The sequence below is a fragment of the Canis lupus genome, chromosome 28, assembly GCF_011100685.1.
Source record: "Canis lupus familiaris isolate Mischka breed German Shepherd chromosome 28, alternate assembly UU_Cfam_GSD_1.0, whole genome shotgun sequence".
Lineage (NCBI taxonomy): Eukaryota > Metazoa > Chordata > Mammalia > Carnivora > Canidae > Canis > Canis lupus.
Genome location: NC_049249.1, coordinates 33,780,535 through 33,793,825, shown reverse-complemented (window position 1 = coordinate 33,793,825; position 13,291 = coordinate 33,780,535). Strand labels below are relative to the sequence as shown.

General features: G+C 58.2%; 1 protein-coding gene across 9 annotated transcripts in view; it reads left to right on the top strand.

Annotated features, from left to right (window-relative positions):
• The window catches only part of CHST15 (carbohydrate sulfotransferase 15), a 74,461-nt gene extending 65,942 nt beyond the window's left edge, over positions 1-8,519 (top strand). For all 9 annotated transcript variants that reach the window (XM_038579028.1, XM_038579025.1, XM_038579030.1 and 6 more), the window contains 2 exons: positions 4,180-4,327; positions 5,955-8,519. In XM_038579028.1, coding sequence (XP_038434956.1) covers positions 4,180-4,327; positions 5,955-6,145 — 339 coding nt within the window. In that variant the 3' untranslated portion in view covers positions 6,146-8,519. The remainder of the gene's footprint in view (positions 1-4,179; positions 4,328-5,954) is intronic.
• The last annotated feature ends 4,772 nt before the right edge of the window (positions 8,520-13,291 follow it).

Sequence of the window (13,291 nt, the reverse complement as noted above, 5' to 3'; positions counted from 1 at the left end):
GGTGACATGTCCAGGTGAGGGGAGCAGAATATGCAAAAGATGAGAGGTGGGCACAGACCGTGTTTACTACAGTCAGCACAGCACATAGTCGTGTGGGTGGTGGGGTGATGGTAAGAGGAAGGTGTGAGCCTGCATCACCGAGGAGCTCTGGTGAGCCTTGGAAGTCTGGACTTCATCCTGAGGGTGCTGGGACCCCAGGGAGGGCTTGAGGGGAGGATAGTTGTAGCAGTTGTGCATTTCAGAAAGGTGCCCAGTGTACAGGGCCCTCAGGGGTGGGAGGGTGGGGTGTATCCCAGAGACAGGGAAGCCAGTGGGGGTGGGGTGAGATGAGATTTCTGTAAGAGAACTGGTGGCTGAGTCAGGGTAGGAGGGGATGCAGGTTTCTAGAAACAATTAGGAGGCATAGTGGAAGAGAAGTGCAGATGGGTTGGATGAGGATGAGGTGGTGGGATAAAAGGGGGAAGCCACCACAAGGTGGTGGCTTAGCAGACACCTCTGGTCAGAGAGAGAAGCCCAGGGGCAGCATCTGTACACAGGACAGAGGGGGGCGGGTGTCACAGATCGCAGATTGGCCGTTACTCTTCAGCCCCTGGCCAGCTCCTGCTCAGCGGGGAGAGCCAGGCAAAGGAGATTGAATCTTTAATTCTGGGATGAGGGAAGCAGATTTCCCTCCAGCTGAATCCCAGCTCAACCACAGCCCAGGGTGGACCTTGGTACGACCCTTCTGAAGACATTCACTGCCCTCCTACAGCACCAGAAGGAGCGAGCCGGCCCGGCTGCTACCCCCACCTCCTCCCCGCCACCCCCTCTCCATCACTGCTCTGCGGCCACACGCTCTCCTGTTCAGTCCTCAGGCCAGCCTCTTGCCTCGGAGCAGGGGTTTGCAGAGCGGGTCCCTGGACCAGCAGCATCGATGCCCCCTGGGAACTTGTCAGAAACACAGACTGCCGGGCTGAGCCCCAGACCCCAGAATCGAGCGCCTTGGGGGTGGGCCCGGCAATCCGTCTAGCAGCCCTCCAGACAGAGCGTTGTCCCCTGAGGTTGAAGAGACAGGTTCCAGCGCCTTTTCCCACTTTCCTTTCCAGGGGACAGGCCTCTCCTGGGTGTTGGAGGGCTTCTCATTCTCTTGGTCTTGCTTTCATCTACCGTCTGCTCCCTGTCCCCACCCTGCGTGTGTCCCGATAGCGTGGACTGCAGCTGCTGGTTACAGGTGTTGGTTTCTTGGGTCCCCCACTAGGTTCCAGGCTCCAGGAGGCCAGGGGCCGTGTCTGTTACGTAGCAGCACATCTCCACTGACAAGTGGGGCATTTGGTGTGTAGCATGCACTTGATTATTTGCAGAACAAGTGAATGAATGAACGAGGAGTTTTTGGCACTAGCAGACAGCAGATAGGCTGGGTGGGAGTTCCACCTAAGCCCCGATCGGGAACTGAGAACTGGTGGGTGCTCCCAGCTGACCCTGAGCCGGCCCTCCCACCCCTCCCTGGGCTTCTGTTTTTCCATCAAGAGTTGGCTGGGGCAGATCACCTCAAAGGCTTCTCTCAGCTCTGATGTTTTGTAATTTTATATCAATCGGACACTTCCCCTAAATACTCTTTTTATCTTCATTCCATTTTGATTCTCCAACTCTACCGGGGGAGAGGCGAAGAATTCTGAGTGGGCCTGTCCTAGGTTGGTCTTAATGGCGCACAGTTGTAGCAGCGATGCTGCTTGCACCAGAAAGTGTCAGTCGGGGTGACCAGAGCTTTCCTGGAGTGGTACAGGGGCGGCGGGCTGGGGGAGGGGTGTTCAGGGGACCAGGGAGCCTGCTGCTATGGGAGCCAGCCCGCCTCCTTTCTGCAGAGCGCCCGAGTCTGTTTCCGGCTGCAGGAGGACCTCAGCCAGCAGGTTCTGTCCCCCTGGGAGCAGTGGTGGGGGCTCTGCCCATGATGGACATAGCAGGCCTGCCCAGAAATAGTCTGTCACCTGTGGCCAGGTCAGGAGTGGGATCCCGGCTATTATACAGTGCCCCTTCGTGTCGCAAACACCAGCTTCTTTGATTCTAGAAAGTTCCCCAGTTCCAAAAGCGGGCTCTCTGGAAGATATGGCCCTTGTGAGGCAGGGCCTCCCTGAGAGGGGCCAGCCGTGAGCCTGACAGAGAATTGAAATGTTCTGTGAGGCTGATGACTCAAGCAGACGTTCTTGTAAAGGTTTGTCTGTGTTAGAGGCGACGCACACGTGATTTCTGAGGCTGGCACATACTCATTTCCCTGTGGCTTTGGCCCAGCTTGGGGTCTTCTGTACAGGTTGACACACAAAGAGGCAACCACCTGGGGGCTGGAGGCAGCTGATGAATTTTGGAGACAGCTGATCCCCCTCCCTGTTTTTCTTCCTTTGTGTCCTCCCACATGATAAGAAAAATAACAGAATGAGAAAAGAATAGCGGGAGAGGAAACAAGTTGTGCATCGGGTCAACTGTCTCACCATCGTCGTCTGCTCCCACGGCAGTGGGCACGGCCGCCAGGGCCTCCAGAGCCCTGCTAGGGGAAGACAGGAGGAGCCCAAAGGGGCCGAGGCTTGGAGGGGGCACCTGGGGGCTGAGCACAATCCAGACCAATTCTCTCCACACTTGGACACCGTCGGGGGGGAGGGCGCCGGTTGGGAGTGGGGACTGTTTACGGTAGTGGCAGGCGAGGGCTGGCTGCTGGAGACTAGACAGGAGCAGCAGTGAGGAGGCCGTGCAGTGGGGCCTGACCGGAGGGGCAGCGGATGGAAACATCTGGGAAGGTGGCAGAGACAGAGCAGCAGACAGGAAGAGGAGTGGGGTCCTGAGGACGTGGGGAGGCCGGGGCGCAGGAGTAGGAGTGCAGGACAAGGGGCCTTGGTGGAAGGGGAGAGGACTGTTCTTTCCTGAAGCTTTGAGGAGCTTAACAGCAGCTGCGAGGTTAAAGGGAACATGCCAGGACCACTCTGAGTCGTGACGTGTTTGTAAGTTAGGGGTCCCCAAAAGTGGTTTGGGGGCTCAGTATTTTTTTTTTAATTTTTAAAATTTATTTATGATAGTCACACAGAGGGAGAGAGAGAGAGAGGCAGAGACATAGGCAGAGGGAGAAGCAGGCTTCATGCACCAGGAGCCCGACATGGGATTCGATCCTGGGTCTCCAGGATCGCACCCCGGGCCAAGGCAGGCGCTAAACCGCTGCGCCACCCAGGGATCCCATGGGGCTCAGTAATTGGAAGGAATCCCAGGGCGCACTGAAGACGGTGGTATTCGTGGTTACGATTTACAGCAGGGAAGGGACAACCATCACCCATCAGCCTGTGCGGGGAAGAAGCACACGTGACGCTACGCACTGAGCATTGCCTACCAGGGAAGCCCACCGAAGCCCTGGTGTCCAGGCTCTTGCCTGGGCTCAGTCACATACCTCCGCGTGGCTGGCCTTTACTGCCCAGCCCCTGCTGCAGGTCAGACTGAGCCTGTGTGGCCCAAAGCTCCCGGGGCGACTCATGCTCTGTACTGTCGGGTGGCCAGATGCCCCAGGTGAGCAAAGATGCTTATGAGGTAGGACATCCAGGTGACCTAGAGGTCACCTCCTAGGATCCAGGGACAAGGGGTCAGACTTCCCTTGGGCAAGGTTATTCATTGTGCAAGCTTGCAGTTGGGCGTGAGAGAAGGCAGAGAAAGACGAGGACCCCGGACGTGCAGTGGCTGCATGTAACACTGCTGTACCGGGACGTACACACAGCCATCTGGCACGGGTGTTCGGGTGGCACCGGGCACATGGCAGTTCCCTCACCTGGCTTGTCTCTGAGGCGTTGACTGGTGTTTCTCATGGTCGTCATGTGCTGGGTGTAGGAGCAGAAACAGCCAGGACGTTGTGCAAAGAATGTCGGCACTGTTCATGCAAACAGTCTGGGGCACTTCCTTCACCACAGTCTTTACTACCAAATGTGTCACAGAGCTACCTAGAGGGTCATCGTGAGGGTTAAACGTGACGCCAAGTAGGAACCCCTTGCGTGGGTAGCTCAGAACCCTCCATGAGGACTCGAGCATGCATAGCATTTAAAATCCATCCTTTGAAGGCAGTTGTTTGCTTGGATAAGTCTTTTGGGATTGGCTTGTACACATGCCATCATACTTGGGGAAAAATGTTGGGGGAATCACTCCTGAGGTAACGCCTGCCTTCTTCTTTGGCTCTAGGTGAGGCTCCAGGTCGGTCTGTATGCTGTGTACCTTCTGGATTGGCTCACTGTTTTTAACAAAGACCAATTCCTCATTCTTCGCCTGGAAGACCACGCATCCAACGTCAAGTACACCATGCACAGGGTCTTCCAGTTCCTCAACCTCGGTATGAATGTCGCGCTGGAGACCGTGGAGCTGGCATGAGCTCCGTGGACACTGGCTGGCCTCGGTGCTCGCTGCGTCACATCTGGACTCCGTGCACCTGGCAGGGATGGGCCGAGCTGGGTGGCTAGTTCAGTAGCTGTTTGTCAGGCGCCGAGCCTTGTGCTGGGGTAGTGAGGGGATGACCCCTCATCTGGAAGCTTTCAGGGTAGCAGACAGAGAGGAGAAGGAAAGCCTCAGCTCAAGGAACCCAAGGCACTGATAGAACGATGGGGAAGGTTAGTGTCCTCGCAGTAGGTTTGTACATGTGACCTGGGGTCCCAGCTGCTGAAGGACAGGATGGAAGGCTTCATGGAAGGAATGGTCAGTGGCCTGAGCCCTGAGGATGGGTGAGATGTCAGTGTGTGCCTGGAATAGTGTTGCGGAGGCCGCAAGGCTTGGAGGAGGGCATGGACAGGTCATTGCCTCGTCCCAGATTTCTGGCGACCCCTGATGTTGTCAGGGCCACATGGCTGGTGGTACGTCTGGGAAGGCCCACTGCTCCTGGCCATGGTGATGGCTGGTAGGGGTGGGCATGTGGACACGGCGTGCTGCCCATGTGGATGTGCCCCCAAGGATTGCTTGAAGTCTAGAGCAGAGCTCATCATTCATCTCCCGCAGCCCCGTCTAATTATCCGGCCTGGGAATTTTGTTGAGGGAATATTTCCTGAAGTATGTGTGCCCACCACTGGCCTTGGGACCCTTTGTCATAGGTGAGCTGGTGATATGAGGGAGTGTGATTACTCTTCCCTTTGAAGGCCCAGAACCATTTTTCTTTGATTTGGCCGCTGGTAGATTCTCTTGCCTTGATGAGCTTGCCTTTAGTCCCTGAGACGGACAGTGAGGCAGCTCTGTTCCTTCTATTACATGCAACCCAAGGACACTGGAATAGGGTTTTCTGTGTAAAGGCTTAGGACCTTGGCCTTGTCACCATCCCGAGGGCCTGAGCGTTGATCCGGTTGGTTAAGCCAGTGAGAGGCCTATGGTCTAGAGGGCTGGGGGTGGAGGTGGCTGGCTTGTTCCTGGGCCTCGCTCCCTACGACCTTGCTGCAGGAGAAAGTTCAGCTCATGGAGTCTCTGGGCATAGGTGGCCTCTACCTGCCCCCATGGGCCCTGCATAGCACAACACACAGGGTGAAGTATGGCCCAGCCACAGGCCCTTTGCATCAGCAGCCTGAAGTGGAAAGAACAGGGACAAAAATTCTGGCAGGCTGGTTAGCAGGAGGATCTAAGCACATGGATGTGCAGGTTGGACAGTTATCAAAGGACAGGCTGGCGGCCAAGAGTGCCTGCCCTCGAGGGGTATCTGGCCAGGAAGCCAGGAGGTGAGGCCCAGGTGAGCTGCATCCCACAGGTCCAGCCACACTTCCGAGGGCAAGAGTGCAACCCCAGGCCCAGGAGTCCCTGCTATTTCATGATGACACTTCTGCTTTTCACCCTCAGCGACTCCAGAATGGGTCCAGCTGAAGCATTTTAATCTCCGCACACTGAAGGGGAACTCCTGTCTCGACACACGAAGCATGGCTGGGAGCTTTGTGGGGTTCCATCCTGCCGTGCCTCTGGCCTCATGGGAGCCTTTTCTCTCTGTTCAGGGCCCTTAGGTGAGAAACAAGAGACCCTGATGACAAAGAGCCCCGCGTCCAATGCACGGCGTCCTGAGGACCGGAACCTGGGGCCCATGTGGCCTGTCACCCAGAGGATCCTGCAGGACTTCTACGGGCCTTTCAACACCAGGCTGGCGCAGGTGCTCGCTGACGAGGCGTTCGCCTGGAGGAAGACCTGAGGGCTGCGTTCCCGCTGTGGTTTCCACTGTACCACGATTGAAAAGTCTCTCTTTGTGGGGGGGCCCTTTTACTCACAGTGTGGAGAAAACCCCAAGATTCTTCTTCCCCTCCCGAGGCACGTGTTTAGCATAACCATTTGTGGTGTGAAATAATCTGGGAACTGACCCTTCGCAGGGCCTCTCCAGCCGAGGCCATTGGAAATCCACTTGGGAAACTGTTCCCTCCTGCAGCAGCGTGGCCAGGCTGCGGGGGTGAGGCGGGCGGTGCTGGTGGGGGCGCTGGGGGACGGGCATAGCTGGGGGCTGACGATGCTGGGATCCGATTGAGCACGCCAGAGGTCACGCCGCCACGCTGGAGGTCATGTCACCATGCCGGAGGTCATGCCACCACACTGAGGTTATGCCACCATGCTAGGGGTCATGTCACCATGCTAGAGGTCACACCACCACACTGGAGGTCGTGCCACCATGCCGGAGGTCACACCATGGCATTGCCAGAGCTTACACTTCCATTCAGTTTGGAAGCACTGTTCAGGCCAATACCTTCGTTTGGGCAGAGAATGGAGCCTCTTTCCTTTTTTTCCTTTTACTCCAAAGTCCACCCTTTTTCTCTTCAGATATAAACCCTCTTAACTTCACTTTCATGAGAGAGAAGAAAAAAAATCATCAATTTTTGGTAGCACATTTGTTTCTCGGACCATCTCCCATTCTGTCCTTGTGCGTTACTTACGTTTAACTAGAAAATGAATGTTTGAAACCACTTTCTGTATCTCGTTAGCCGTAGCTCCCTTTTCTGCCTCTTTAGATGTTTCCTCAAGAGTTTACTCAGTTTATAATCAGAATACAGAGTCCGTTTCTAACTGGAAGGGAAGTTGTTGCAGTTAATGCCAGACTGAGCACCTTCCAGGGGTTGAACTCTTCCTGGGAAATCTGGGCCTCTTGGACTCTCCTCGCACACTCAAGGTCACCACCAGGCCTGGAAGGTGTTTCAAGTTTTAGTTCCGGCCAAGGACGCTCTCTGTTGCTCTGCCTCCCCCACCCCCCCACCCCCCGGAATGAGCTCATTACGCACATTCTCCACCACGTGTGGCCAGAGGCCCTTCCTATGTTCACAGACTACAAGATGCTTGCTCTGATTCAGAAACACAATGAGTGAGCTATACGTGGGCCGCGCATGGTATGCTGGGATTCTTAATGGAACTTACTGGGCCGCTCGGCAGCTTGGTTTACCAGTGGATGGGCTAAAGGTCTCATCATTTCTTGGAAGTGATGGGGAGAGAGTGAAGAGAACACTGGAGCCCACTTGGCACACAGCCCCAGGTGGGACCTCGATGGAGTTTTGCACTGGAGTGTTTCCAAGGGAAGCTTCCTGGGAACCAGAGCTCTCTGGACAAGTCCCATACGCCAAAGTCAGAACATGCGGATGCCTTTGTGTCCAGCCATGTGTGCAGACGTGAGGATTTGCTCAGCTGTCCAGCTCTGGCGTCCTCATCTTTCTGCCACCAAGAGGTGGGATGCGCCGCCCGGGTGAAGGCGTGCAAGGGCCATCAGTATGGCCGTAGCCGAGCTGTTCCTGCTACTGAAGGAGCTGTGTGTCCTGAAGACCTGCTTTGTGGGATAGTTACCTGGCCCTAAGTCCCTCACAGGCAGCCAGCAGGGGATCCGGCCTGAGCACCAAGGGCTGCAGGGAGATGTCACGGCAGCGTGCGTGTGTATTTATTCACAGTCCCGGGTGTGCACGCGCATGCGTGCGTGGGCACCTTCCACTTCTGTTGCTGATGAGGCACCTCCGCTCTGGACACCACCTTTTCATGGATTGATTTCTCTGCCAACGAACTTGTCACTTGAGGACACATTTCGCTCTCCCGCCCCACCCACGACTACGACAGAGGACTTTTCCTACGCACTCGGATGCATGTGAATAACATGTAGTGTGATTCTGCTTCTTACAGAAGTATTCCCGGAGGTATTATTTCCAATATTATTTGGTTTATGATACAAATCTTTTTATAGACGCAGGCCCAGCCCTTCGGTGCCAATCATGCCATCCAGACAGTTCCTCTCGAGGGGCCTTTCTCCGGAGGGCGCCCCTGGCGCCCCTGCTTTCTCACAGGCAGCCCGGTTCTTGCTGATGGCCCGGGTGTCGTTCCGGACGGCGGTCCTAGAGCCTGTCGTCCAAAACCAAAGTGAATGGGAGCGTTTCTCATGACCTGGTATTGAAGATACTGTGTGTCCCCAAAGCCGCGTATTGGACTGTATTCAGTTGTACACCCTCGGTAGTGGAAGGTATGCTAAGTGAACCACAGTTACTCTGTACTTTTATTAATATTTAACATAATTAAATGTGGCCCCCGTGACCCGGCCCGGGAGTGCATGCGGTGCCTCGCCCCCCTGTGCGCCCGGGGTAGGTCCTCCACCACACCTGCTGCTTACAGATGAGTCGTCGAGATCGTTCAGGGTCTCACCTGTGTGCTCTCTGCGCACACCGGGGGAGGGGACCCCCTGCATATGGGGACGGGAGAGGGAAGAGCTCTGACATCACCAGGGACAACCCACGAGTGGCCTGCCATGGGTGTGCGGGTGCCAGGGCCCGCCGTGCCCACAGACCAGCCTCATGTGATTGTCGGCCGTGTGGGTTGGAAGGTGGGGTGACTGACCACAGGCCCTGCTGTGCCCACGGGCTGCTCCCAGGATGGCTGCTTCCCTCATACCCGGGGGCAGTGAGTGTGTGTCACTTCAGGGTCCTCTGGCTGCAGGGGGATGGGCCAGCCAGGTAGAGGAGATGGGGTTGACCCACATTTGGGGTTCCAGAGGCCTGGGCTTTCAGGGGGCCAGTGTGGACCACGGGTTGGTCCCCCTTTTCTGAAAAGACCACCTTGGGAGAGTCTCTCCCCCAGAACTCTCCCCCGTAGTTGTGTATTGTGGGAGGGGGGCCAGCAAGTCCAGACCCGGAAAGAGGAGGACCCCATCTCCTGATGAGGGAGCCAGGACCAGTTTGGCTCAGCAGAGAAAGCCAGCCTGAGAGGAGAGGGGTGGGTGGGACACGAGGGGCAGGATGGACGGGTGAGCCTTGAGGTCCCTTGATTCCCTGTCCTGGGAAACCCTCTCCCCTGTGTGGGCGCCCCCCTCTTCGGGATCCAGTTCACAGGGAACGCTCATCTACAGCTTAATGTTGACCTCCCTTTGGAATGACCTCTTCCCCATGCCCCTATTTGGGAACAAGCAAAGGCCGTGCTCTGGAGGAATTTCTGGTCTCAGCCAGCAGGGAGGGAGAGAGGCCTTGGGTGTGGGCGGGTGTTTCCCTGTTGCTCCCGAAATCTCACCCTGGGGGAGCCGCTCTCCTTGTGGGCGAGGCAGATCCTGTTAAGACTTGCAGGAAGAGGCACCTTCCCAGAACCTCCCGGGCCAGGGCTCCCGCCGAGCAGCCAGGAGGGGGCAGGCCCGTGGGCGGGTGGCCCTGGGGAACCGGACCAGGATCCCTCGGCTGCTGGCGCTAATTATGCCAGACTAGCGCCTTAAAACAACACGAGTTGATTATCTGGCAGCTCCGGAGATGAGAAATCCGGAATCAGTCTCCTGGGGCGAAGGCCAAGGTGTGGGCTCCGTGCCTTCTGGAGATGCTGGGGGAGGACCCGCTCCCTTGGCATCTCCAGCTTCTGGAAGCCTCCCCTTTCCATGGCTCGTGATCCCTGCCCCGGTCCTCAGTGTAGCATCCTCGAATCTCTGACTAGTTCCGGGGTCACATCGGCCTTCTCTGACTGTCCCCCTCTCCCTGCCCTCGGAAAGACTCCAGGGATGACTCTGGGCCCCCCAGGTAATGCAGGGTCCTCTCCCCGTCTCAGGGCCTGAGTAAAGGCCCTTTTGCCACATAAGGTGACTTAGAGGCTCCAGGGATTAGGATGTGGACATCTTCGGGGGTCATTGTTCAGCCACCCCCAGGAGGGCGACCCCGGGAGGCAGCCGGGCAGCCAAGGGAGTGGACGCCCCCGGCCCAGCCTTTGCATCTTTGCCCTGTGGGGCCCAAGCAGATCTGAGGGGGCAGGCGGCTGCCCAGCAGAGGACCAAGCTTCCCTCCCGACCCATCCGTCCCGAGGTGGTGCGTCTTCCTGTCCAGCAGGTCCTGTGGCTGGGGTGAGCGGGACGGGGGGAGGCCAGGCAGGCCACAGACCCACTTTTCTCCCAAAGTCACCTTGCAAGCCGTTCTGGGTGTTTCTCCAGGTGAGCCCAGGGGCCCCCCACCCCAGATAGATTGCTGAGTGCTTAGAAGTTCTGTTTTTTCCTTTAAAGTCACTTTCTCGGTTCCCCAGGAGACCCGCCTCAGCCACAAGGGCAGTTGAGAGTTTCTGAAGTTCAGCTGTTTCCGGGTTAGTCATGCTTCAAGGGGAGCAGCTTCTGAAAGCCACCAAAATAGTTCGCATGGTTTCTGGTCCCCGAGAGAGGCCCGGGGCCGTGACCTCCACGGGCTCACGTCTGGGGGCAGCCTGGGGCCGGCTGGACTGCAGTCCACTCTGTCCCTGCTCCTGGCGCCCTGGCAGGCCCGACCGCGTCCCCAGCCCTCCCGCCCGGCCATCCCCCGGCCCCCTCCGCCTTCCCCTCTGCTCACCTGCTCCAGCCCAGGTCTTGGGCAGAAGGGGGGAGGACTGATGGCAGCCCAGGGTGTCTCGGGGCTGCACGGCCTGCTCCCCCAGAGCCGACACGGGCCGGGGCTGAACTCCCGGGCGGACACGGTGGCGCCCTGGGCACCTGCAGCCGGCCTGTGAGGGACAACAGCATGCCCTCCCGAGCGCGGCTGCCCATCCTCTTGCCGCGGGCTCCTGAGACCGGACGCAGGCTGCCCCCACGCCCTTCACTGTTGCACTGAGGACTAGGCAAGGAGCCAGATGGGCCCATTATCTGCTGGCCGCCCTGTGGGTGGGGTGTGGGGGGTATGGGAAGGGGCCCCCCCTCCCACGGTGGGGATTCCTTACTTGGGGCACGGCATGGGGAGAGCAGGGAGGCCACTGGGGCTCTCGTGGGTTTCCAGCATGCACCCTGGCTCTGCCGGCCCCCAGAGCCCCTTCGCGGTAGGATTTAGAAGCAGGGAGGTCTCTGCAAGGCTGACACCTGGGCCTCTCTGAGTTGCATGGCTTTCCCAAGGCCACATGGTGACATAAGAGCGGGGACCCAGTGGAGCAGAGAAAGGCCGGGCCCGGGGAGTCCTGACGGGACCGTGTCCAGCTTCCCCCCCAAGTCAGGAGCCATTCTTCACCATTCTTCCACCAAGAGGGATGGTTTGACTTGCACCCACCGAACTGCGCCCAAAGAGGGACGGTATGGGAGGAAGATAAGCCCCAGGCCTGGAGCCAGACAGGGTGGGTTCAAGGCCCAGGTTCCCCAGTGGAGGCCTGAGAGGCGCCCACCCCATCACCTTGAGAACACCTGAGAGGCGCCCACCCCATCACCTTGAGAACACCTGAGAGGCGCTCACCCCATCACCTTGAGATTGGCCTTTCCCACATCCCCAGGTGTGGGGGCCTCGTGAGCGAGTGGGACAGTTAATAAGACCACGGTCTACAAAGGGACAAACAGGATCAGAGAGGCTGCCCACCTGCCTGAGGTCACATGGCCTGATCCCCAGTCGCAGCAGAATGGCAACTGGTTTTCTACTTACTAATTTCAAAGCCGATGCCTTTACCCGCTGTGCCACCTGTATAGGCACCGTGCCCCCAGCAGGGCTCCCCAGCCGGTACCCCAGCCTTTCAGGTACCGCACTCCTCCCTCGACCAACCCCCATTTGGAAGGCCCTCGGGGATGGGGCAGCGGTTTCTGCAGACCTTTGTCCCAGGGCTCTGGGTGGTGACTGGAGCTTCTAGGGGAAAACAAGAGGAAATGAACTCTGTTCTGCCCAATGGAACGGGCAGTAGAATCCCCTGGGCCTCCCACCTACCGACCTACCGGCTCCCCCCATAGGAGCCAGCAGAGTCCTCAGAAGTGGGCTGCCCACCCCTGGGCCCAGCCCCACCCCGCCGCCTCAGAGGCACCAAGGGACACCCTGCAGCTAGAAAGTGCACAAAGACTCAAAATTTAATTTCTTAGCAAAGATTTTCTGAACATCTACTTGGCAGGAGGCAGTGGGCCAGAGGTTGGGGTGGGCTGGGGTGGGGGCTGCGTATCTGCTCCCTCGCCGCTTCCTTTGCCGCTTCCTTCACCAGGTGTTTTCGGAGTGCTGCCTGGGTGCCCGGCGCCGGAGGCTCCCGGGAGAGCAGACCCGGTCCCTGTCCGTGTGGACCTGGGATCTCGTGCAGCACTTAGATACAGACCAGAGCATCACCCAAGCAGTGCAGAACTGCAGCACCCCTGGGTGGCCCCGGGAGAGGTGCTGAGGGCAGCGGCCCGTTCCTGCTGTGACCTCGGCCCCTCCTGAGGCCACTGCATCCCACGTGCGACCTCCCCTCCCTGTCTGTGGCAGAAACCGAGTAGGGATTGGCGGCCCGGCTTCCCCCAAATGGCCCGGGCAGCAGAGCCAGCATGCCTCAGACCAGGCCGGGGCTCCTGCTCGGCGCCCCTGTGCCCGGATCCTCCTGGGAGCGAGCAAAATAGAAGATACGCAGGCTCCTGTTTAACAGGAGGAAAAGCACATTGCCACCGGTATTTCCTGGTGAGATTTTCCAAGTCACTCCCACCGGCCGTCCTAACCCTGCTTAGCGTGACCACCCTCTTCACCCACTTCTCCCCTGGAAACCACCGTAGAGGCTCTTGCGTGCTGGCCCACCCTGGTTGACCCCCGGGGTGGCCCCGCGCGGCCTGGCGGGCCCCCTCCTCTTGGGAGCTGTGAGTGACACGTTGTGTCTTCAGTGGCACTTGTCTCCTGGTCTGTGGGCCTCACTGGGCCTGAATAATAATAAAACCTCCATGTAGGGGCGCCCGGGTGGTGCATCTGGCACAACTTCAGACTCCTGGTTTTGGCTCAGGTCATGATCTCAAGGTCATGGGATCCGCCCAGAGTCTGCTGAGGTTTCTCCCTCCCTCTCCCTCTGCCCCTCCCTGCTCTCCCCCCCCCCCTCAAATAAATAAATCTTAAAAGAAACACAAAACACCTACATGTAAAACCATCCCACCCCCGATGGTGGGACCCCTGCCAAGCACCCCTGCCCCCCACCCCCCAAG